Source organism: Lytechinus pictus, chromosome 1 (assembly GCF_037042905.1).
Source record: "Lytechinus pictus isolate F3 Inbred chromosome 1, Lp3.0, whole genome shotgun sequence".
Classification (NCBI taxonomy): Eukaryota; Metazoa; Echinodermata; class Echinoidea; order Temnopleuroida; family Toxopneustidae; genus Lytechinus; species Lytechinus pictus.
This window is the reverse complement of record NC_087245.1, coordinates 41,136,392-41,163,032: the sequence shown is the minus strand read 5'-3', so window position 1 is coordinate 41,163,032 and position 26,641 is coordinate 41,136,392. Positions and strand designations below refer to the sequence as shown.

The window sequence follows — 26,641 nt, the reverse complement described above, 5'->3', positions numbered from 1 at the left end:
ACTTTTTTGTTTTGAATACTCAGGCAGGGGCCGCGGAACGGTTTTCAAAGTGGGGGGGCTGAGCCAAAAGTGGGGGGCTGACCATGTTAAAAATCACAATCATATGGGCATTTTTACGTTTTTGTACACGGTTTTGGAAAAAAGTGGGGGGCTGAAGCCCCCCAGCCCCCCCCCCCCCCGTTCCGCAGCCCGTCAGGTACAGTACAGGTTGTGTGGTCTAGTGGTTACAGGGCATTGGACTTATAATCATAAGGTTGTGAGTTCTAATCCCTGCTCTGCTATTGTCTCCACTTAATTGAGACATATAATGTAAACACAACAAATGAAGTAATGAAGTAATATGAATACATCAGACATATTTTTTTTTCCATAACTACCATAACCACACCAACTAGTGAATAAGCTCAATTTAAATGACAACCCAATTCCGGAAAAACACATCAAAAAGACTTACAAACCAAAAATGTTTTAAAAAGAAAATAAACAAAAAGATAAAAAAATCAAATAAAATTTTATACAGATTATAGAGAATTAATACCTTTAATATTCTCTTTTCACATTATTCACCTTCATAATCAAAAGCATCACTGATTAACAATGTGGCAAGATCCTTCTCCATAAACTACAAATAGAAATATATATCTTATATAATTATATCTATATTGTACATAATCTACATCATTCAATACGTGCGCCTGAGCACAAACCACAAAAATAAATACGACGTGAGAAATACACTTGAATTTTAAATCAGCCGTGTTGAATGATAAATACATCTCCTTTTGAGTACTTTTGAATTTAAATTTAAAAGCACCATTGATCCAACATGGCAAGAAGTACATGCACAAGCAATGAAATATGCAGTGTAACATTTGAATTCCACAATACACAAACAATAACAATTTTATCTATAAAAAAATAGCATAAAAAACAATAAAAAAATATTGGTGAAGGTTTGAGGAAAATTCATTAAAGATTGAGAAAGTTATTTGAATTTTTTCTTTTTTTTACTTGTGATGACATAATAATAGCCAATTTTTATAAAGCGCTTTTCCCAGAATGGCTCAAAGCGCGTTACAGCATATTATTACCCCAGTCATTGGATTCATTTCAATCCCGCACGAAAAGTGCACAATTTCCACTCGCTGGGGAGCATTCCTTGCATTCATCGCAGCCTCATTATGGCGCTGGCAAAATCAAACATACAATATCTTTCGCATCCTACCGGGTACATATGTATACGAGCAGCTGCCTCATATGTCATATAATATAAAATGCATAAATTTCAATTTTTTAATGGTTCATGATGACTAAAAAATGTTCTTCTTTCAGGATCGGGTGTGAAATGATTTGTCTGTTGATATACTGAAGGTACAATAAAACCCATTTTCATTTTTTCAGAGAAAATTACATTTCATTGATTTTATAGAATTTACGATTCATAGGAAGCTGCTTGCATATGACGTCACCCCCCCCAACAAAAAAAAAAATATATAATAACTTTTACAATATTTAATGGATTTTCCTCAAATTGTCACCAATATCTATGACTATTTCTTCTGTTACTTTTACAATAAACTCTTTGTAAGGGTGAGCTTCCCGTTTGATGCACAAATAAACACTAACATTGCAATTGATTTTTGTATATTACATAGGATAATCTTGTTCTTTATACCAGTACTATCAATGTTACTTTGGGTTTCATGCAGACTAGTACTATATAACTGCGCTGACAAGAACTTCATGGATATATATAATGGCATGTATCACATTTGAATGACTCATACAAGCCTCTAGCTGTGTACAGTACATACAGTCAAACCTGTCTTAGCGGCCACCCGTCTATAGTGGCCACCTGCTTACAGTGGCCACTTCAAATTCCCCCGCAGGAAAATCATGTGTTGTTGACCCTGTCAATAGTGGCCACCTGTCTAACGCGGCCAGCGGCCACTCATTTTGCGTCCCTCGGTCAATATACCATCCTCTATAGTGGCCACTGAAATCAGCTTCACTGAAGCTTTTGACTCTGACAGTAATTGAATTTGCTGGTCCTTACGCTTGCAGCTGCATCTGAACATGAATCTTACCGTACTCTTAATATGATTATACAATCTACATAAGTATTTGGTGGATTGGAATAGATCCAGGTATGCAATTTTATATTTAAAATAATTAACTCATTTAGAGACACATACTGTATGTCCAGTATATTGCACAATATCTACAATACATGGCATATTCAAGATGGCTGCCAACCTGTCTATAGTGGCCACATTTGTTTCCCTTTGGTGGCCACTATACACAGGTTTGACTGTATATATAATATATGATTGTCATACATGTACATGTATATTAATCTGTTTTATTTCCTTGTTACATAAACCACACAATATCATACTACAGCGATCAACATTGCTATTATACCCTGTAAATACATTATTGGTTCCATCTGCCTTGTGAAACTGTGCTTGTATGATGAGGAGCATACTAAAGTCTGTTTTATCCAACAGTTAACGTAATAGCAGTCAGACACATATGCCTCCGAGCCAAATGAAATGAAGTTAAATAGTCACATCTGACAACATGCAAAACAACAAAAAAGTTCATGAAATTTACAATCCCCCCTGGGGGGCATTTCATCAACAATTTTCATGCAACAAGTTGTAGATCTGACAACCGATTGATTTTGATGGCTATTTTTTATCTGACTTTGTCAAATAAATCACCCTGCAAGTTCTTTTATAAAATGATCCTCAGGTGTTTTTTTTTTTAGTGTTAAAAGAAGTTTGATAACATTTATGCAGGAAAATTATTGAAAAATTATCCAGTTAAAGTAATGTTTTATCTGAAATCTTCTTCATGAATTAGCCAGTATACCTTGTCAACGTAATTCAACAAATAGCATACTGCTGTGTAACAATCTAAAGCATAAACCACATTTTAATTAAATCAGACTGAATTATAAAGAATTAAAAAATTTTGAATAAAACAACAAGAACAACATTATAATGCAATTAAAAATCTTACACTTCATGTAAACTCTTTATCTCTTTTACCAAATGTTGCACTGAAACCTTAATCAATATGTATTGCACATAAACCATGTAAATGGACATGATTTTGTTACAAATTATCCTTTGGATTAAAGAATATATCTAAATACCATTACATTGAGAGAATACTGTTGAGAACCACACCTGTCATATTTCCTTTGGTATTTCTAGCATGAATACTTCTAAATAGATTTTTGGAATGATCATTAATTGAAAAGAAGGGTATTAGATTCTTTCCTCAAATATATATACGAAATACAATTTTGATTTGGATGTTAAAGCTGATTAAATTGGAATGCAAGCACCTACATGTACGCTAGACTGCATAGTGTATATTACATCTGTGCCCTGAAGCACATAAAGGTATAATCAATCTACAATCACTTGTAACTCTTAATTTTGTACACAACATGCCAAGGATTATGATCCAGTGAGAGATTCTGTATCTGTCATGGATCAGGTATCAAAGAATATGTCATTGATTCTGTGATTAAAAAAAAGTCCCCATTATGAACTGAGTTGGCCCTTTTTTTTATGATGATAGAATTCTTTGCTATCGACAATAACCAAAAGTTCCTGGATGTAGGTCATGCTGTGTACTGGTGTGACCCAGTAACTTCTGATACCTTGAAGGTAACAATTAGTATACAGTGAGAGGGATAACATGACCCAGTAGCAAATTTTACAATGATTCCTCCTCGAAATGTAAGAAGAGACTGAAAACGGTGAAAGCACAGATGCGACCAGCCTAGCCCTCAGCTACGGTAAGCGTAGATCGGAAGTTGTAGGGTCCCACATCACTAAACAGGAAGTAGGATTTTCTAGTTCAGTGCACAAAATTAATTGAAAATTCACACTTTGTGCTACATATCTGGGGCCTGTTGCAGAAAGAGTTGCGTTTAAACACAAGTCAAAATATCAAGCGCAAGTCCCGAATACGGGTGCTCCATTGACTGAAAAATCAAATTATGCAAGATTTTTGGAGTTGTGTTCGATTGCAACTCTTTCTGCAACGGGCCCCTGGGGTCTCTTGGTTATTGTCCATATAGCAAGAGGCTTGAGGCTATCAGTATTCCATGTGTAATCTTCAATCTCTAAACAAAATGGACCACAGAATCGTCTTTCATTTTAATATCTAGGAATGTATGCACAGAAGCTCCATTTACCACAAGGTGCAATCTGGTGTAACCTTGGTGTTAATTAAGTGCCGTGGTGTAGGTTTTGAATGTAAAATTCCCGGATTACAAAATCACCTGCAGGTTCAATAGCTATTGTGGTGGTGGGGATGGATGCATAGAGGTACCATTTGGTTGGTACAAGATGCAATATGGTGTAACCTTGGTGTCAAGTGTTTATGTGGGTTTTGAATGTAGAGTCTAAGCATGCCTGGATGGTACACTCTCATTAACACCTTACACATTCTGAAACTCCCTGCTGGCTTGGTAAGGTGGTGGGAGGGACGAATACACAGAGGTTCCATAAGGATACACCATGGTGCCTAATTCTGGTGTAAGCTCGGTGTCTGGTGATATGTAAGATGTGAATGGGGGTGGTGGTGACCTCTCGGTGTTGGTGTCATCCTGCTGCACCACAGAGTACGGTGGCAAGGCAACTCCCTCTTGGGAGAGGACTTCCCCATGGCCAATTGGATAAACAATGTCTCCAGCTGCAAATAAAGAAACAAAAACAGAAGAAACATAGGAAAATACATACACGGTTTATGAAGACAAAACAAGATTAGCAATCGAATATCTGATCGGTGCACACGCTTCGGTACATTTTTCACAGACCAGCTAACAGGTCAAATTTCCAAGAAAGGTTCCAAGAAAGCAGTCAAGGCCCCCCCGGCCCAGCAATGGCAAGAGGCACATGAAAAAAAAAAAGAATTTTAGTCCACACATAAAATAAAGTCTAGAGGTCATCTTCTATATTAATTCTTTTTTTCAACAGGGCATAGCTGCATGGCAAGCCAAATTACCTCCTGGCTCTTGGGTTTAAATGGGATGTGCCGCCTGACACAAATTTCTGGAAAATACAATAATAGAAATAAATTTTGCTTAATGTGTACCAATTCGTGTTTAGCTAGAAAAGTTGTAGCTTTTGCACAGTGCAAATTCTCACCATCGATCTCAACTTCAGCTTCATCTCTTCACTGCAGATATAAATATATATATTTCTGTATTGCATTGTACCATCTTAGATCTTTGTGAGTTGGTACCCACGTGTCATGGACAAGCACAGATGGAAGTCTTACTTTCACTTCTCCCTTCCCTGCTCTCACAGAACTGCAGCTCATAATGAACGTATATATAGAATTTTAAGACTAAGCAAAATATATCATGTTATTGGCGATGCTTTGCTGGCGATAATCAACTAACACTGAAATCAAATATCAACCAGTACTAATCCCACAACTCAACAAATTTCCAATGAATGGAGAAAACAATATTTTTAATTCTTTACAAGAAAGAATTTTGGTTTAAACAAAATTAAAAGGTTCCATTTTTAAACATGCACTCTCTTTGATCAATCGATTGCTTCTTTTACCATACAAACTGCTAGGCAAATTACCTGAGGAATACGGGGCTTGATGAGACATCCCTACAACAGGTGCAGTCGAAGGAAGAGTGTCCACGCTGGTATGCAGAGGTGGGTGGGTGGTGGGCTGAGCTTGGGCGTGGAAAGGCAGGCTCTGATCCTCGGGGTACGCCATGATGCTACCGGGAAGGGTCACAGGATACACCGATGGCTGGTCGTACACATGCACTACAAGGACACGGTGGCAAAGAGATAACCCAAGTTTGAATACACTTCTTAAAGCAATGTCTTTATCAAGGTCAATATCAAGAGACAACAGATGCATAGGCTGACTCTGCAGCAGGCAAAATTTTCCTTTTTTTAATTTTTTAATATATTCATTCATTTTATTACTATTATTCTATATATCTATTTTAAAAAAAATTTTGAGGGGGGGGGGCTACTTTCACGATCTACTGCATAAATCTGGATCATTGGAAAAGCTTTACTATTGCAGTACAGTGAAAACATATTTTTTTCTGGGGCCCTTTTGATGAGCATTATTAGGGCAAAATCATCCCGAGCACTGTGTAAAGAACGAACAAACCAATCAATCTTGTCAAGATTTATCTCGTAACCTGATAACATTACATCATCTTTGACAAATTTTGATTTTTTTTTTGAAAGCCAGTAAATAATGAAATAGAGGGGTCTTGCAGTTAAATTTAGCTCAAATAGTCTGCAATTTTCATATCACTAGAATTCATTAACATTTATTCTTAACCACCATTACAATGACTTTACTTTTTCATACATAACAAAAATATTCAAAATGCTGATTGTTCTGAAATAAGGTTGCAGTCTTCAATTTGGGGGTTATTATTATTTTAATCTATATATTCATATATTCATTTGTCTATCTTTAACATTATTATCTAATAATTTTCAGTTAATCTTATTTTTGCAACTTTATTCTAACATTTTTTATTCCTAGACAATTATAATTTATTTCTATATTTATCTTTCTATATCTATATTCATCTATTTCTATTGTCATCTTTTAATTTTCAATGAATTTCCCTTTTACAATTTCATTCATTTTTTTAGTGAAGGGGGGGGGGTAATTTAGTTTCCATGGTAACCAGAATAGCCTAAAACTTACATGGCAAGTTAGCGTGATTCTGCTGCTGCTGTTGTTCATTGGTCATTAGGCTCGCATTCTGTCCAGAAGTGTAAATTGTCACCCGACCACCAGATGATGGGAAAAAATGTTGTACCTAATGGCAGAAGAAAAGACTTGGTTAATATACTATTCAGGTAGAAAAGTAAAACTTTAACCCTTTGAACCCGTAAAGCCGGAATACCAGCTTCACCATGAACGTGTAGTCGCGCATATACCAGAAAAGCCGTAACACCGGCTACGAGTCATGTGATTCGAAAAGCAAGGGTTTTAGATATCAGTTGACCTTTAAAAATGATGTCACTTTACATATATTAAGTTGATAACTTCAGTTTACACTTTCGTCAACGATTGGCTTTCAGATTTTAGCATAAAAAATGACCAAAATATACTACCCTACCAACGAGGCTTGTGCGATAATACACGGCGAGGCGCGACCATGCGTAAACTATTAATTTTACTTCCGTCAAAGCAGTGAGTTTGATACAAAATTTGAGATTATCATGGGAAGCTAAACAACATCAGCCGGGCCAGGCCAGGTACCAGCGGAGTGAGCTGCCGCTGACATGGTTGAGCTCGAATCAGAATAGAGCATTTATTTCAAATGTCATGCATTCCTTCATTTTGCCGATTATCTTGATATCTGCAAATAATTCAGGGTTCAAAGGGTTAAAGGGGTACTCCAGGCTGAAAATAATAGGATTTGAATAAATAGAGTAAAATAAGACTAATTAGAAATACACTGGAAATTTCAACAAAATCGGAAGAGAGAAGAAAAAAGTTATGTCATTTTAAAATTTTGCATCAATTTATTAAAACAGTTCTATGCATGCCTTCATCAGTATGCAATAAGCAAGCTGATGATGTCATGCTCCCGCTTTCCATTTTCTTGTTATTAAAATCGTCATTATTACGATTGCATACCTATTGCATATTCATGATGGCATGCATATATATATGTTTTCACAAATATTGCTAAACTATAAAATCCAATCAATCTTTAGGCTCAGGATCATGACAGGCTTAATGCAGTCTGATGTTTTTGTGCCAGCTGACTATTCTCTAGACTTCTAGCAACCTTTTCATCATCAGTCGGGTGGTAAAACCTTGTATAGATCTCGAAATTTAATGAATAAATCATTTTAAATTATAAATCAGTTTAAGAATTAATGATAGCAACAGTGTATGAAGACAGTTTCCTTATTTCTGTAGACAATTCTTCCTTGGCAAAAGAAGGTTGCCATTTACGTGATAACTCTGAAATAGAACCGTATACTTGAGCGCCTAGGTTGGCAGAGCTGCCAACCTCTGTTGACCAAAAAACATACTGATCCATTATTAAAATCATATTTTGAAGGGAAAAAAAATATTTTGGTACAAAAAATGATAAATTACGCATATGAAGCATGTGAATCCAATTAAAAAAAACCATATATGGCAATTAAAAATCATATTTTTTCACTTTTGATTATGAAAAAAACATACAAATATCGTTAAAACATATTAGTTGACAGCTTTGACTTAGCTTTTATAGCAGTCCTGAAATTTCGATAATTAAAAAAAAATTTGAGATACAAGATGTCAGCAGCTGACCAATGTCTTATCACAGTCACACCAATGATACAAGGCAAAAAATTAATAAAAAAAAAAACGTCTGGGGCTACTTTTCACAACCTACTGCCTAAATCTGCAGCATTGTGAAAGCTTGAACATTCCAGTGAATGAGGATTTACCGGGGCTCTATTGGGGCATTCGGGGGGCAAAATTGCCCCAAGCCCCTGTGTAAAACCGACTCCAATAACCAATAGTTTCAAATCGGTCAGTAGTCGGTTTGATGTGATCGTGACATTACAGCTAGTGAAGAGACTTACCACGGTTTGTGTGGACACGGAGGCCTGCGTGCGTCGACAGGATACGGAGATGGACATGATGGAGATGATGCACTCCATCAGACCGACAATCGCGACAAGAACATCCACCGAGATCCTACCAGCCTGGATGAATGAACAATTGAAACATGGTAAATTGAAGCATTACAGCAAATTATACCAACCAGTAGCCTTGTTTAGCCCATCGAAAGTCCTCAACTACTTAATGTTCCTACATGTGCCCCACAAAACAACATTCTGAGCACTTATCTTGATTAAATGCAAATAAATTCAAAGTGGACAAGGTGATAGATGTCACTGCATCTATGTATTGGTTCAATTCAATTTATTTACATTCTCAATAAAAACATGAACATACATAAAATACATAAGTAATACATTGTCACAACATACAGAAAACATATTTATGAGAATGAGGGGCCAACAAAAAAGAGCAGATAGCCTTATCGACCGACAATCGAGACAAGAACAAAGTTGAATATTGCAGACTTGTACATGTAAACCAGGAAGACTTTATACTAAACATCTTCTTTTAGAAAATTACAATGAAGTATCCAATTGAAAGAAATGGAAAGGTCTCTTGTCAAAAATTGCAATAGAACTAATGGCGATGTCTTCTAGAGCGCACACACCCTCCAGGCGCTCATGGCGCTAGCGCAGCTACAGTTGCTTTGGATATATACGTATACACATAAACAACTACCAATAAAAATGTAAACAAAGTCAACAAAGAGCTTTGGGAGATGTTAACATCCACTACACTCACCTGTCCATTGCAAACAGTAGTGCAGTAGGCAGCATTACAGGTATGTCTGCAGAATGCGTACTCCGTACTAGCAGCGACCAGCATCGCGATCAACATCACAAAAGCCACTATGGCCGACATCACTGACATCACCATGAACGAGGCCACCTTCGAGAAAATGAATGAAACATTATGGTGTAATTATGTGATGGGTTGGTCCGGTTAAATGTGTTTTTAACTTGTTTTTATGGTATAAATATAATTCCTTTCTATTACCAAATTTTATATTTTATCACTTAAATTAGCATTAAATGTTATATTGTAGTTTCAATGAGACTTATTACAGGGTGGTTGTCTCCACAAACGTTTAAGGTTTATACAACCACCCAAATCCAATTATATTGTATCTTTTTATTGCTATATGTATCTGTTTATTCCCCTGTTTTATCTTACATTTGCTTGCCTTTTCATTGTTGTACATTGCTATTACTCTATTCTATACTTTGTATTGTACTTATTTTTTATTTGAATTGAATTGAACTGAATTGAGAGAATGGAAGTCTATCTCTTGGTCAAATTGAGTTAACATGATAAACGGTTGCCTAGACATGAGCCTATCTTGTGTGTAGGCCTATTTCATATCCTAGAATTCCACCAAGTGCCCAAAATGAATTAAACTGAACAAAATCCTCATCGGACATGCACGAAAAGTAATTTTGCTTTTCCTATTATACTCAGAATGAATTATCATGAACTTAGAACATGAACTCAATTTGGTAATGAGAGAACACAGAAAATTAAATTACAAATAGATTGAAGAAGTAGTTTTATGAGACTGCTGGAAGGGTTGTGAGGGATAGACCAAACACAAATCAATTCACACACATTATCTTATACAGGGATGATATAAAGTTTCAACTGAAGTAATCTGTTCATTCATTCAATGATTGTTATCAAACAAATAGGCTCAAATTCACAAAGGTTGTTTTGAAAACCCACGGTCGAATCCATGGTTTATACAGTTTCCTGTATAAATTACGCTTATTTTAGCGCGTATCGGGCGCGTGTATAAAAAATGTCCAATGCTGATGCGCGCTTTTGTCACAGTATGCCAAATTGACGCCCGTTACCATGGTTAGATATGCTCTTTTATTCATGAGTCCACTGTTTGAAGAGTGAACTCATTATTCAAAACAGTGGACTCCTGAATAAAATAGCGTGGATAACCACGGCAGTAGGCGTCAATTTTGCGCACTGTGACAAAAGCGCGCATCGGCATTGGACATTTTTTTTAATATACGCGGTAAAATAAGAGTAATTTATGCAGGAAATCTGCATAAGCCATGGACTCAACCGTGGGTTTTCAAAACCACCTTTGTGAATTCGGGCCATAAAGTTTCATACCACTATTTAATTTTGTATCCCCCACAAAAAATGTACATATGTAGGCCTATTTACATGCATGAGCATATTTGGATAAAAGATTATAAAAACAAATGTCTAAGTTTGTAATTAAAGAGGCAGACAGGTAGTGACAAAATATATCTGTTGCCTCTGATCATTCACTTCTTCATCCAAATTTCAAAAGCGTACAATTCAAAGCCTTATGAATATAACAGCGATCACTTACAGTGCATGTGTCATTTGGGCCTGCTGCAATGCCGAATATCCCAGCAACAAGGAAAAACTGTGGCAACAGAAAAATGGTAAGAGTACAATGTTACCAGGGCCTCGTCTTACATAGAGTTACAATTGACCCAATCAATCGTAACTCTATGGAAATCCATCACTGTCAATTTTTTCTACAGGAAATTTTCACAATATCTTTTGTAAACAAAGAGAGGCACAGCAAATTTTCAAGAAAGCAATGAATGCATGAACATACATCATAGTTAGAAAATATTTTGAACAAACATGCATAATAGATGTTGATGTTGCTAGCTTTCCATAGTTGTGATTGATCGGATCAATTGCAACTCTTTAAAGACGGGACCCAGAACTGTGAAAAAAAGAAGTGTGGAAAAAAGAAGATGGAAGGGTACAAAATAACCAATTTTCGCACCCACTCAGTAATATCTTACCTGAATAATATACTGGATAAAACATGTACAAAATTTCATAATTATATTTCATTATCTATTCACTGCTGCAACCATGAAGTTGAAGGTTGGAATAGTCGTAACATATATTGATTTTAACTTAAAAAGAAAGCTTTTTACAGGTGCCCTCATTCAACGTGGCCTTCAAATGCAACCCCTTCCCCCCTAAAAAAAAAGAAAAAGAAAAAAGAAAACTTAATTTGATACCTAGATTTGTTGCACAACAGACACTGAAGCTTAATATATTTACAATGAAAAAACTGAAAATCAAACACCCTAATGTCATACAGATATTAATCTAAAAAGTATGTCAAGTACCCAGTAGAACACAATTATGACTTGAAGAAAAATCATTTCCGAGCACATTAGTCTACTACTTCAACACGTTTTCACTCTGTCTATGAATGGACTACCGCAAAGAAAATTGTCAAGCTCCCCCCTCCCCACCCCCTAAAAAAAATTATCATCCCACTCATACTGTTCCCTCACCTTATGCCAGGGAGGGGACACATTTTTTTAAATTTTCTCTTGTCTTTTTCAAAAATTGTACACATTATCTAGCCCCCCCCCCAACAAAAAATAATCTGCCAATGCATGGCCGGCCACTTACCGCTAATCCTGACCAGAGCGGGGAACCCAACCAGGCCACTTGGCACCTCAAGATGAGCGTCACGATACCCAAGAGGATGCAGAGGGCAGCACACGCAATGTGGGACCATCCCAGCTTCCTGGCAAAGGCTGCATTGTAGAGCGTCGAAGGAGCGGAGCCACTGTCCGCCCTCACAGTCTGGACAGAGAGAGGCTGGGAGGCCGACGGGCCAAGTATGTTGATTGAGTGAGAATGGCAGAGGTTCTCACCCGCTTCGATGGACATGCTGAGGCGAGTGGTTCGGGATGTCCTGTTCAAGAGGAAATCCATGGTTGCGTCTTCCTTCCTGTTTAAAACAAGAAAATAATAAATTATCTTAAAGCTTATTATGAACTAGGTTTGACCATGCACTCAACTGTCATGGTCGTGAAGAATAAGTAAAATTCAGATTCAGATTTTATTTCCAACAGAACATAAAGAATAATACAAATTATTATCTTACATTTATAGGAAACTTTTACAATATGAATCATTGTCATTTGAATTATATTCAATAACATCAATGATAATTAACACAGGTATTTACATAATATGGTACATTTTGTAGACAAATTATAATGCATGATTTAAATAGAAAAAAAGGATCTGTGGAAATAGGAGATTCACTCAAAAGCATAGCTTGTATAATGTGAATCTCCCCAAGAGAAAGTAGAGAGAGAGGGAGTGAGGGAGAGAGAGAGAGAGAGACGCAATAGTTGCTATTTGCCTAAGGAGACTTGCTGGTAACAGATGTCTAAAGATAACACACAAAAAGAGAAAATTAAATAAGAAAAAAAAATAAAAAAATAACGAGACGACAATGCGGAGATATAAATATGAGTACAAACAGGATGGATTGCGACCGAACATGTAGAAAGAGTTTGAAATAAAATAATGATGAAGACATATAAAAATAAATTGTGGTCTTAGGGGAAACTGAGGTGGGAAAATTAGTTTTGAAGACCTCTGTAGGATTTGAGTAAAAAAGGTTTTCAGTTTTCTTTTAAAAGAATATAGAGAAGGGCTGTTTTATTATGTTATTGTCGAGGGAGTTCCAAAATCTGGGACCATTGAACATGAATGCACTTTTTGCCAATAAAGTCCTAAAACGGGGTAAATGAAATTTGTTAATTTGTCTAGTAGGGTAATTATGAAATGACCTATCAAGAGGAAACAAATGAGAATCAAATGAGTTGAATAACAAAATAATATCTTTATTACAGGGAGCAGGGTCATATAGACTTGAACCCAAAAAGACGAGAGCCACTCGATACACACATGATCAGCAAAAAATGTTATAGATTTGAGTTTTCATGTCAGGTAACAATAAAAAGACTCATTTTGATGCAAGTTGTTTCCATTTTATAGTCATCTAACAAAAGTTCACTAATCCTGGTGTTTATTTTTTATTCACTAGAGCACTCAAAAACTGTAATTTCAGGCATTGTGCGGTCCTCCATTGGTGGAAGGTAAAAAATGTATCCCACAATTTTTTTTGTCAAAAAAATATATAGTTTTGACTTTTTGGCCCAGCCCCATGGCCAGGCATCAGATGAATCACTAATAAAGTTGTCTACTGATATGCAAAAAATTATGCACTAACATTACATTTCGAGAGAAAATATTTGAAGAGAAAATAAGCAAAATTGCCAAAAGGCTACATGACCCGTGTTCGCCATTGGATTCGGAGGCAAATGATAGGTGTGGGGTACTGCGGACCGGCTTCAAATCACAGATTTTGAGACGTTTACAAGAAAGGGCAAGTAATCTTAGAGACACAGCCTTTTGTGTTTTTCTTTTGATTTCTTGCTTTCAATTTTTGGACGAGGTTGCATTGCTTGTGCAGGATTGTGTGTTCAGTCCCAGGTATTCACTTCGGTGTGGGGATTTAATTCTATCTATGGTTGAGATTACTTGTGAGTATGTATGTACACTAAGTTTCTGGTTATATGAATGATGAATAAATCTATCTTTATATCAGATATCCTTGGATTATAAACTCATATCCTTTTTAATACTCTTATTAAAAAAAAAAAAAAAAAAGGTTTGATAATTTTTATTCACCTGTACTACTGTAGGCCTAGGCCCGGCCTACTGCTGTACTCCTGTATATACTGTACCGGTACTCTGTCAGTGTCAGTGTCACTGTCAGTTTGTATTGCAGAGCTGAGCAGAGAGTGGGAGACAGTCACATAACTGCCTGGATTTGATTGCAAAGTTCTGATACTAACAGAATATTCAATGATATTAGGCCTAGATATATAGCAGTATTAGCACTATTTTTAAACTTAAACAGAATAAACTTTAGATCTAAAAATCTTACGTAAAGAAAAAAAAAAAAAAAAAAAAAAAAAAAAAAAAAAAAAATCAGTTAACGTTACTAGTGCCGTGGTCTGACATTAGATTCTCACTTTTGCTAGGCTTTTTCAATATTATTGCTGCAGCATGGCTAGCGGAAATGATATAGAAAATTTGGAGACTTCTCAATCACAGTCTCAAAGTCATAGACATAGTTCTAGCATTAGTAAGGCTCGCTCCAACTCGAGCAAAAAAAGGGGATATGTCAATGACTCTGAAGACGATTCACGATGTATTGGGCCTTGTGGCACATTGTACGGCAACTCTTCTGTTGAAATGCTAGAATGTGATTGCTGTGGTGGGTGGATGTGCTATAAGTGCTTGCCATACAATAAGTCAGAAAAGAAATTGTTGTCTAAACCTGAAATTCAGTGGAAATGCCCTTCTTGCGTAAATTCTCAACACGTCGGTAGATGTACTAATGGTGGTGTCGTAGATCAGTCTGCTCAGGCGCAATTACCTGTTGACAGATTAGCAAGTATTGAGAGCAAGTTAGACCAGACTATGCAAATGTTGGCAGCTAGTGTCCAACAGCTTAACAGTAAGCTGGAACTGAAAGCAGATAGATCTGAGGTTGTTTCCATTCAAACTCAGTTGACGTCTGTTCAATCAGAGCTGGATCTGTTGAAACGGAACCATGAGGATCCTGTGAATGCGAGTATTGGCCCCTGCGTAAACGAAATATTAGAGAGGGAGGATAGAAAAATGAATGCTATCATTTTTAATATCCAGGAAAGTGACAGTGCTGATGTGGATATCAGAAAGAATGAGGATGTGGAACTTGTTAATGCAATGCTTGCTCAAATTGAGACCCCTGCGGTCACCATCACTGATTGTAGACGACTTGGAAAATATAGACGTGAGGTTGCAGCTGCTAAGCCTAGGCCTGTTCGGATTAGCACGGCCACTGTTGGGCAAAGAGATGCCATCCTACAATGTGCGCCTAAACTAAAACACTTTGACAATACAAAGCGAGTCGTTATCCGTAAAGACCTCACCCCAATGCAAAGGGAAGAAGAAAATACCTTGCGCAAAGAATGGCAGAGGAAGAAAGAGGAATCTATCCAACAAGGTGATGTGAATGCCCAGTGGGTAAGGAGAAGAGGCAAAGTGGTTAACATAGGTATGTACATTTCAGAAGCGCAAAGGCGACAAAACCAATCTCAAAGTCCTAGTCGTGGTAATGTGCAAAATCAAAGTCAGTTTCAAAAAAAGGAGGAAGTTGTCAGAGAAAGAGTCAGGGTAAACACGCCGACTCCTCCAAATCTAGCGAGCAACGAGGATTTTCCTCTAATAGGTGCTCGTCCTTAGGTGTAGGTCAAGTAAAATGTGTATATACTAATGTAGATTCATTGTTAAATAAGAGACACGAGTTAGAAACTTTCATTTCATTGCATCATCCTCATGTTATTGGTTTAAGTGAAGTCAAACCTAAAAATTCGCGTTATAGTGTTGACCCAGCTGAAGTTAAGCTGGATGGTTTTGATGTTTTTCATAATCTTCATGACGCTGGTCGTGGTGTTTGTTTGTATATTTCTAAAGACCTCAAAGCAGAGGTATATGTAGGTTTTTCTCATCTTGCTTTTAAGGAAGCAGTGTTTGCTTGTGTGGGACTGAAAGATGGCGGTTCTCTTTTAGTTGGTCTGGTGTATAGAAGCCCTAATGCAAGTGATGAAATCAATGATAAATTATGTTTGTTACTTCAGGAAATAGGACAAAGCAAATTTCAGGAAGTTTTGTTATTTGGGGACTTTAATTACCCAGAAATTAACTGGGAGCTGGAGTCATGTTCATCTGGTGAAGAGCACCCAGCTCATAAGTTTTTGGACTGTAGTAAAGATGCATTTCTGATTCAGCACCAGGTTAAGCCTACACGCCACCGTGAAGGTCAGCGTTCAAATGTTTTAGATCTTGTCTTTACTCTAAATGAGAGTGCTATCTCGAGTATTGTTACTTCAGCAGGTCGTGGTAAAAGTGACCATTGTACTCTGATTTTTAACTTGAAAGTTGGTGGCCGTTCGAGGCTCGATGATCGAGAACGACTGGTATATGGTAAAGGAGACTATGATGCCATGCATGATAAGTTAGTTGATATTGAATGGGCTGATGAATTCTCTGTAAAGTCAATGGAGGACTCATGGATCTTTTTCAAGAAAACGTTGCTTGATGTATTTGATCGCTACATACCTAAGAAAAAATATAGAGAACATACACGAAATAAGTCATGGGTCAAAGGAAAAACACTTGATCTTGTTCGAGAGAAACACAGGCAGTTCAGAAAGTGGCGCTACATGCATAGTCAGAAAAGTTATGGAAAATATACTCCCTCAGAGCTCAAAAAACAGGAAGAACGCTATAAGAGGGCAAGTAATCAGGCGAGGTGGTATTGTCGGAAAGCTGCTAGTGATTTTGAGCGCTCAATTGCTTCAGGTGTCAAACGAAATGCAAAAGGTTTTTGGTCGTATGTCAAATCAAAGACAACAACTCGCGAAAATGTAGCAAATCTTACAAAGGAAGACGGAAGTGTTACCTCTTCTGACCAGGACAAGGCAGAGATTTTGCAGGCCTTTTTTTCGTCTGTTTTCACAAAGGAGAATGTTCATGATATTCCTCCCCTCTCACAGGAAATGCATTATGATTCCCCTCTTAGTGATGTTGAAATAACTTCAGGCGATGTTTTTAAGTTGTTGTCAAATTTGAAGACTAATAAATCTCCTGGACCTGATGGTCTTCATCCTTTTCCATTGAGAGAATTGGCTGATGTATTGGCGCTGCCGTTGTCCTTACTGTTTAACAAGAGTATGAATTGTGGCTTGTTACCATTGGATTGGAAGTCTGCTAATATTTCACCTATATTCAAGAAAGGCAGTAAGGCTGATTGTAAAAACTATAGACCAGTGAGTCTAACAAGCATTGTTTGTAAAATTATGGAGAAGTTAATCTGTGATAAATTGTGTGTATATTTGGTAGAGAATGATTTAATTTCTATGTGTCAACATGGCTTTGTTGATGGAAGATCAACTGTCACTAATCTTTTAGAGGTGCTTGATGAGTGGACACAGGTACTGGATGAGGGTGGTACAATTGATGCCATATACATGGACCTCATGAAAGCGTTTGATACGGTGCCTCATCGGCGTCTCCTTCTAAAGTTGGAATCCTTCGGTATCTGTGGTAAACTCCACGTATGGCTTATGTCTTTTTTAACGGGAAGACGGCAGCGTGTAGTTGTTGGTGGAAAATCGTCATCTTGGGGAGAAGTACTGAGCGGCGTACCGCAAGGTAGTGTGTTGGGTCCGACCCTCTTTTTGGTTTTTGTCAATGATCTGCCAAGTGTTGTTAAGTCTAATATTGTAATGTTTGCAGATGATACAAAGATGTATGTACGTTCTGATAGTGTTGTTGGTGTCAAACAACTCCAAAAAGATATCTCCCTTTTAGAAGAGTGGGCTAAAAAATGGCAGCTACGATTCCATCCGGATAAATGCACCGTCTTAAAGCTAGGAAAAAACAGTACGGAAGAGCAGACCCAGTATTACATGAAAGGAGAGTCTAATCTAATTACTCTTAAGGAGGTACAAGCAGAAAAAGACCTAGGGATATTAATTGATTCAAAGCTGTCTTTTAAAGACCAAGTGTCACAAGCAGCATTAAAGGGAAACAAGAGTCTTAGGAATCATTAGAAGATCTTTTGTTTGTCTGGATGCAGTTACAATGTCATATTTGTTTAAAGGTCTTATCAGACCCCTATTAGAGTATGGACAAGCCGCATGGTCACCACATAAATTGAGTGAACAAAGAAAGTTAGAAAGTGTTCAGAGGCGAGCCACAAAAATGATTCCAGGTTTTAGAAATCTGTCTTATATGGAACGTCTCATGAAACTAAAATTACCGAGTCTTGCTCATAGGCGAAGGAGAGGTGACATGATTGATGTCTACAAGTACATGACTGGAATATATTACACACAACACAACCTTTTCACTAAGTCGCAAAGGAGGTCTAGAGGTCATAGGTTGAAGTTGGAAAAGAAATTTTCTAGGCTTGATATTAGAAAGTACTTTTTCAGTAACAGAGTTGTAGATATGTGGAATAGTCTTCCTGACAGTGTTGTTTCAGCCTCTTCAGTCAACTCCTTCAAAATTTGTCTAGATAGGCACTGGTCAAAGAATTATGATTTGCTCTATAAGCCAGTGTAGGCAGTATTGTCTTTGTTTTCCCAAGGTTTTTAGCACACATGTACAAACTTCTGATAGTCCTTTCTCGTGTTAAGTACCGGTATATATATTTTGTTTTAATAACATGGATACTGTACTACCACCAGAGGAGATACTACGATCGATGAACAGGCACTCAACTCAAGCCTACAGCATCGTGGACTTAAAGTAAAAGTAAAGTAAGTAAAGTAATTTAGACTGTCTTTACTCCGACCATAAGTTCGGCATAACTTAACCTGGCTTAAGTTAAGCCTTAGGCTTGCCGCAAACTGGCAAAGTAAAATAAAAAATATGATTTTAGTTTTCCTAACAATATGCCACACTCTAAATAAAATAATTTTACTTCTTGGTCTTGGAACTTTCATATTGAATACAAAATGCAATTTCTTGAAAAATTTCATCACACCGGATTGCATAGTGTGAGACCCGACGGGCTTAGCTTAGTTTTAGCGTTAGGCGTGACAGACTGCTGTTGACGTTGCTGACTTCATAAGATATTGAACTACCGTGCCATAATGCAGTACAGCGCAGCAGCGTATTGGTCATTGCATTCACTTCGCTGCGCATGCTGCAACAACGCAAGGCAAAGCCGAGCGAGGCCCGAACGAAGATAAAATTTAGAAAAGAAAAAATAAATAAATGAATTATAAAGTCATACCACTGGTACATGACTTGAACTTTGCCAACTAATTCCTGGTGAGGTACCCAAATAGAAATTTACCATCTGCTACTTGGGTCGTCTTAATTCGTAGTCTAATTCCCTAATTGAAGGGGAAAATGGCAGTGTGGGACTGCGACTTCTCGCTGCGCTGATGATGATGCTAAATCCGCACGACTTTTCTTTCTGTCACGTCGTGGATCGTCGCGGCGCGCTGATGTAAAGAACTTGCGAATCGAGATATCTCTCTCTAAATTTTCGTGTAGTAACCTCATGCATACCGGTACTACGAAAGACCGTATCCGTGGCCTATCATCAAGACGTGTGTATAGATCTTTCTTATATATCTCCTTCATTAACACAGTACATTCAACGACAGATGGCGGTCGACAAATTGGGCGTTCATAACGTTTTTTAATACGTTGGTGAGAAGAGTAGAGTATTAAAGAATAAGAATAGAACAATTTCTACAAATATGATCCTGCCTATTTAATATCTGTAGGCCATTATTATTGACTTGTCATTTTTGTCTCACATTCAGACAGTTGGGAGAAACTACACGGCTCGCACAACGCATCCTGACGCAGTCACAATCTGCAATATCTGATGAGCGGTGACAGAGTCGATAACAACGGGGAACTTCGGCGACAGTAATACACCAACATCAGACTCGGACATGGCGGCCGCGAGTACCGGTAGGACTCAATCCGAGGAAATTGATGATGTGAAGTTATCACTTGAAGGCATCAACCTTCTGCTCAACAATGGCTTTAAAGAAGCGATGGAAATATTTTCCAAATACAGGTGAGTTTTTGTTAGTTATGTTACTCCATCATGTCCAGGCTGAAGCTGAAATTATTTACAGACATGAAATTGAAAATACCAGTAGGATGGGGGATCGGGTGTCCGGACACTTTATATTTTTGAAGCCTTCTTTTTTGTCATTAGATTACACTAAAAATATGAATTCAATAGTTGTAATCATCTTCTATTTTGTTCTCTATAATATTTTCTAAATTTTTAAACTAAAATTTGATGAAACTTCGCTTGTAATTTTTTCCAAATGACTTTCTAAAATTGATCGTCCGGACACACAACCTGTCCGGACACACAACAACTGGGTATACGACAATACACCAGACGGTGGACTGTACTGTTTCCAGAAGAAGAAGAAGAAGATTGATACGGTAAACAAAAGTCAAAAAGGATAAACAGATATTTAAAGATTGACAATGAATGAGCCATGATTGACACGATTTTGAACTTAAGCCTGTTGTGATATTTTTAAGATTTGCATAGGGAAAAGTTCCTTTTGCGACAGCCTCGTATTCATAATATATTGCATTATTTCAGTGAAACATTTGTATGCATAATTAATATAATGCAATAAGCAAGCTGATCATAAATTATAATTGTTGATTTTTTTTAAATAATCAATGGATTGACAACCAATTTAAATATGTAGACAGGACTTACTGTAAAGTGTGAGATAAATCATTGCTGCAACTTATTTCATTACGCTAGTACTAAGTAGTACTTAGTCTAAGACTAAGTTACTGTAGAGACATCTGTCATGTCTGTGCACATCTACATTGTAGATTTATATAGTAAATATTGCATTGCCTATTCATGACTACATGCAGATGTTTTACAATGTTATCTTTTATCAGATGAAATGTTCAGTGTTTTACTCAAGTTTATTTAGATCTAGATCTGGATATGATTATTTTCAGCCCAGAGTATACCCCTTTAATGATAATCATATCTAGTCTAAAATTAAAGCAAAGAAGACCACCAAATATTCTGCACACCCCCCCCCCCCTCCGGACTATGTAATACTTGTTGGTCTATTGAATATTGTCCCGGGGGGGGGGGCAGTCAAATGTATTGCTGTACACATGCGTGACCAAATAATTTCCGAACACCCCCTAAACGAGTTTTTCTCTGTGAGCAAAATAACCCCTAAGTTTTTGTGGGCTTTACACATTTTTGCCCCTAAACAAGTTGTCTCTAGAATATGACCCATAAGGTTAAACAAGTTTTGTCTCGAGCCCAAACACTTTTCAGAAACGAGGAGGAAGAAGCCCCAGGGGAAAAGCTTGGGGAAAAAACATACCCTAAACATGTTTGGCTAGTCTTAAAAAAAAAGCTTTGGAAAAAAAAATACCCTAAATACTAACATTTGACCCCGCGATTGACCACTGACCAGTCTTTCAAAACCATCCTTTGTTTTGAAAATCTGCATGTGTAGCAATACATTTGACTGCCCCCCCCCCTCCGAATATTGTCAAGCACATTTACTTGATCAAATCTGCACAAAAATTAAACAATAGGTTCTTAATACTTGTAATCATGTAGGGTCTACACTGGACACTGTTAAATACATGTAACAAACCACTTGTTCACTGCAACCACCCTGCCTGTGGGGAATCTACAGGTTGGACTATGGCATGCCAATGCTGTACAGAGCACACACTTTAAAAAATGATTAAAATATCACTTTTGTGACCAAAATTACTAATTTCCGTGCAGTTGCAATTTATTTTTCATTAGTAACTTGGGAATAATTTTTGTATTCACTAGAGCGCTCAAAAACTTGAATTATTGGTGGAAAATAATATGGCAAGAAAATTTTCATTTTTTTATCTCTATTTTTAATTAAGAAAAAATAATTTAAAGAATCAAATTTACTTTAAGGGCCAAGTTGTATGACAAATAGGTGTAATGGAAACTGTCAGTGTAAAAAAAATCAAGAATTTGTCCCAAAGAAAAAGAGAAAATAAGCCAAACATTGCCATCCTTATTTTGCCACACATGGAGATATAACTGAGAACAAGGTTATATCATAACCTTGTTCATTGAATGAGTGTAACAAACTTTGAGCAGAAAGAAGTTGATAATAATATAATTATTATTATCATTATTATTATTATTATATTTTTATCATTAATGATAATGTTATTATGATTATTATTATTATTATTGAACTATTATTCCATATTACTTAGCCTATACTGCACTTGTTCCAAAGATACAAGGAAGTTGGATGAAGCATAGTTGACAATGCCAATGGTTTCATCAGGCTAGAAAACATTTATAAATAGACACCAAAATCAGTTCAGTAGGCCTTCAAATTAAAGTAAATTAGGACTTATTCCATCCTCAAGAGACAATGACTCGGTATTTTTAGGCCATGCATCCTTCAAAATAGTCTTTTTGCCTGCACTGTCCCACTTTTCAACCAATTTTCTTCAGTGGTGTCATAGGACAACAATCTGCCTCATATGAGATGTAAAACTTGGTGTTGAAGTATCACCCATTTATATAGCCCACCTCTAGTGAAAAAAAGACCTGGAAACTCTGCTACAGATATATCTAGACTGCACTTTCCAGTACAGCCAGTAATGATACCACAGCTGCGAAAGAGTTGTTTATTTTACACTGAATGAAACATGTAGAGTTCAAAAATAGGAATAAGCTGTGAGTTCTGTGTCCATGGCATGATAGCATGGCGTGATTCCCCAAGTTAAGGGTCTCAATGTGCAGCCTATAATGCCTTGTGTATTGAAACAGCATTGAAACAGCAAGTTTTATGTGTTCTAGTCTTTGCATGGAGACCCACTTGTTGATCAATGTTTCAATCGGGGTCTGTGCCTGCAGACTACCTGTCTTCCAAGGAGTATCATTACGATAATTTTTTTACGCTAACTTTTTTCTCATGTTTCTTGTTTAAAATGAAGGCAAAACTTTAACAAAAGTCAAGTAGTCTGATTCAAGTCATTAAAAAAAAAACAATTTGGAGACTTAATAAGCTCCCCCCCCCCTCAACATTTGTTGCAATAAATCTGCTGCGCAGAAATTGTTGACCGCATCGCTTGCTAACTTCTTACTTTCAAACCTCGCGCAACTTTTGAGACCAAAATTGCGACCCCCAGGCCCTGGTACATGGTTCTGAAATTAAGCAATATTTTGTAAGTGCATGCAGACCTAGAAATGCACATAAATGTGAATTCGTGTACAAATCCAATGCAAATAGTGTTTTTAGCCAAAATTCATAAATCATTAAATGTATCATTATTTTTCCTTTTACTGATGAAAATCAATTAATTTCATCTTGTTTATGGTCAAAATAAAGTCCCAACAATTTTCATTGAAAAAGAAAACAACAAAAAGTCAAAAAAAGAAATACATAAATATTTAGAAAACAATAGAATACAAAAGATAGATGTGATGTTGAAATTTTTTTCAAGTACATTTTATCAGATTTCATAAAGAGTCTGTGAACCAAATATTAGTATTTTAGGGGCATCATTTAGTTAATTCCAGTGAACTTTTGATTTTATGCATTAATTAGCAATGAGATGTTTCACGGAATTCGATCCTATAGTTTTGTAGATTATGCCATGGGTAATGAGCGCACCAATTTTTGTTGCGATTGACGGCCAAGAATAGCCCAAGATCATAAGGAGGCTGAATCAGCCCCCTCCCCACAATAAAGGCATCGAAATAGCCCAGTCTATGAATAGGGTTAAGCAGATTAAAAACATCCATTTAATCTCAGATTTTTTTTCTCTTAACATACATGTAACACATCCTATGTAGCACAAAGAATTGAAAGGTTTGTACTTTGTGATATTGTCAAACAGACATATCTTTAATACAATGCATGGAAATATTGCATGCAAAGTTCTTGAAATTTCTATCTCGTCTTGAGAAACAACCTGTTTGAACATACAACATTGTTTATGTACATGTACATGTTTGTGTTGTAATGATTATAATACAAAGGATGAATGTACATGTAGATCATATTAACCAGCCATTCATACAGTAGTATGTAATGTTAGATTGTCATTGACTGTACATGTATACATTCATGGTATGCTATTATTCTTCTTGCAGACATTATAGCCCTTTGATGAGTGCAGGGTCTAGCTTTGTCAGTTTTATGGTGAGTAAGCCTCTATCTGTTTATAATTTTTCTTTTTTTCTCAAACTTTTCTAATGTTTGCCGTAGTATTTGCTCTTGTACAAAGTCCAATTCAATTTAATTCAATTTTGGTTTTATTGTGAGAAATGATTACATGACAAAAGTCTGAAGACTTATCAATATCATATTTACAAAGTAAAAACATGTACACATACATATATGATTTTGACCTAGGTTTTAAAACAATACAATGTATAAAAATGACGGTGCTAGCCTATTAAACTAGATACATTATAAGGCCATATTATGCAAATCATTCTGGCAAGTTCCAAAGATTGCAATTGATTAAATAAAGATTAAAATCATAAGATTTTAAAAGTCAAATGGACAAAAAAATAAAGTGTTTGAGTATTAAAAAGAGTAATTTTGAAAAATCAGCAAAGCTGTATGAAAAAAAATATATTAATGTAAGATAGATTGTCGAATGATATTTTTAAATAGTCATGTTATTAAAAGTGGGCAAAGACCATGCAAAATAACAACTTGAAAATAGACAATTTAGATTTACAGAGAGAGAGAGACAGAGAGGGAGAGAGAGAGATCATCGTGAGATTGCAAACCAGGGGCCCATCTTACAAAGAATTACGAATTTACGATTTATCCGATCAATCGCAACTATGGAAAGCCAGCAATGTCAACATCTGAAATACATGTTTGTTCAAAATATTTTCTAGAAATGATGTATATTCAATTTCATACATTAACTGTTTTCTTGACAATTCAGTATGCTTCTCTTTATTTTCAAAGGACATTGAGCAAATTTCCAAAAGAAAAAATTATGACTGATGGATTTCTATATACTTGAGATTGATCGGATCAATCGTAACTCTTTGTAAGACGGGGCTCTAATCAATGTTGCGAATGATTAAATTACAATTAGAATTATTTTTAGAGTTGTGGTATGTACAGAAATCAAAGGATAAGTAAATATAGCCATTCATAATAGAAATGTACAGTCTGAAATTAATATTGATAGCACGCATTATTTACATGAAGAAAACAGGAAACATCCATTAAAAGTAGACCAAAGTTACTTGGTACATCATAAGTATTAAATAATGGAACTTCAATCATTGAAATTAAAAGGTGACGTTTTAGTAATGTACAAGAAATTTTGGTAAACAATAGGGGGTGGAGTAAGTGGTACACATTGCTCAAAACATGGACATTGCATTACATTACATTACAATGTAGCATGGGAGGAAATCTCTCCCTAAAGGTAGGGGGACCAGGGGCGGATCAAGGATTTTTTCCCCTCGGAAAATTTAACGAGCAAAAAAAAAGAAAAAAAAGAAAAAGGTTATCACCCTAAATGTAAGGTAATTTTGTCCAAAATACATGTAGGATCCCACATGATTGAATGATGTATTTTTCCCATCATAAAAGACCACAAATAGTAGGGGGGACATTTGATATTGTGTCCCCCCCCTTTCTGAATGGTAGGGAGGATGCGCCCCCCCCCCCCCCCCCCCCCGTCCCCCCTGGGATTTCCGCCATGATTACATTACAGAGTAACAATTTCACAAATTGGGGTATTTAGAGATAATGTGCATTTCTTAAAGAAAGTTCAGTCCTAACACTTCGGGTTTCCGGCAGGAAGTGGCGATGTCATTTCGATTTTAGCAATGAGCGTGCAAATCCCTCAACAAATTCACTTCGCCTGTCTCTAAGAGATGGCACATTCATAGTACAATGTATGCAGAAGTTCATTGTATGGCAAGACATTCGGCCCTCTTCTGAACTAGCTCAATGATTGTTGGTAGGTAATGCTAGAAGCCCAAGCAGGCACAGCAAACTCAAATGGTCTAATGTAGATCTTGTAGATAGTGACAAGTTCCCGACATGTCACACCTTCTCTCTGAAGGAATATTAAGAATGATCAGCCTACGGGAAGCATTACTATAATGCACTATCCAGTCCAGAGAGGTCCTTATAAAGACACGTGTCTTGCCGCATATGTTTGTATTCATAAACGTGACTATGCATTTATTATCATCACCAGACATAGATAGAGGAAGTGAAGTACTTAGGAAATGTTAATTGCAATTGCATAATAATGAAAAAACACACATATACATGTATGTGTGTGTATTTTATTCAATGGTCAAGGGAATGAGCTTTGTATCACTCTTGTAGGATTTAACGAAATCATTCAAATCATAAATAAATCAAGATTTTTATCTCTCCTTTTGCATACAGTACATGTAGTTTCATTAAATTTGGTGTGATGGCAGTAGGCAAATATGGAATTGTTCCAGTTATTAACATTTGAGCACTGTTATTTTCTTTTCCTTTATCACATTTTTGGA

The 26,641-nt window shown here is 36.5% G+C and overlaps 2 protein-coding genes across 7 annotated transcripts in view; one reads left to right on the top strand and one right to left on the bottom strand.

Annotated features, from left to right (window-relative positions):
- Positions 1-2,347: 2,347 nt before the first annotated feature.
- LOC129263074 (uncharacterized) lies at positions 2,348-19,672 on the bottom strand. Of its 5 annotated transcripts, none has more exons than XR_010294285.1 (9): positions 19,343-19,563; positions 12,094-12,418; positions 11,015-11,071; positions 9,406-9,552; positions 8,622-8,744; positions 6,733-6,847; positions 5,625-5,819; positions 4,072-4,719; positions 2,348-3,924 (listed from the first exon to the last, which is right to left on the bottom strand). XR_010294285.1 is itself a non-coding variant. In XM_064103096.1 (8 exons), the coding sequence occupies exons 2-8, from the start codon at positions 12,400-12,402 to the stop codon at positions 4,466-4,468; spliced, it is 1,200 nt and encodes a 399-aa protein (XP_063959166.1). In that variant the 5' UTR covers positions 12,403-12,418; positions 19,406-19,672; the 3' UTR covers positions 2,348-4,465. The 5 variants fall into 5 exon arrangements, 3 of the variants coding, with proteins under 3 accessions (XP_063959166.1, XP_063959160.1, XP_063959168.1); XR_010294296.1 differs by having other exon boundaries at positions 2,772-3,924; positions 19,406-19,506; XM_064103096.1 differs by having other exon boundaries at positions 2,348-4,719; positions 19,406-19,672.
- The window catches only part of LOC129263062 (tetratricopeptide repeat protein 39C-like), a 22,158-nt gene continuing 15,123 nt past the window's right edge, over positions 19,607-26,641 (top strand). Inside the window, exons 1-3 of one of the 2 annotated variants that reach the window (XM_064103081.1) lie at positions 19,607-19,767; positions 19,888-20,146; positions 24,245-24,293. In XM_064103081.1, the coding sequence (XP_063959151.1) occupies positions 20,019-20,146; positions 24,245-24,293 (177 nt within the window). In that variant the 5' untranslated portion in view covers positions 19,607-19,767; positions 19,888-20,018. Of the gene's footprint in view, positions 19,768-19,883; positions 20,147-24,244; positions 24,294-26,641 lie in introns of both variants that reach the window. The other variant, XM_064103074.1, reaches the window with a different exon arrangement.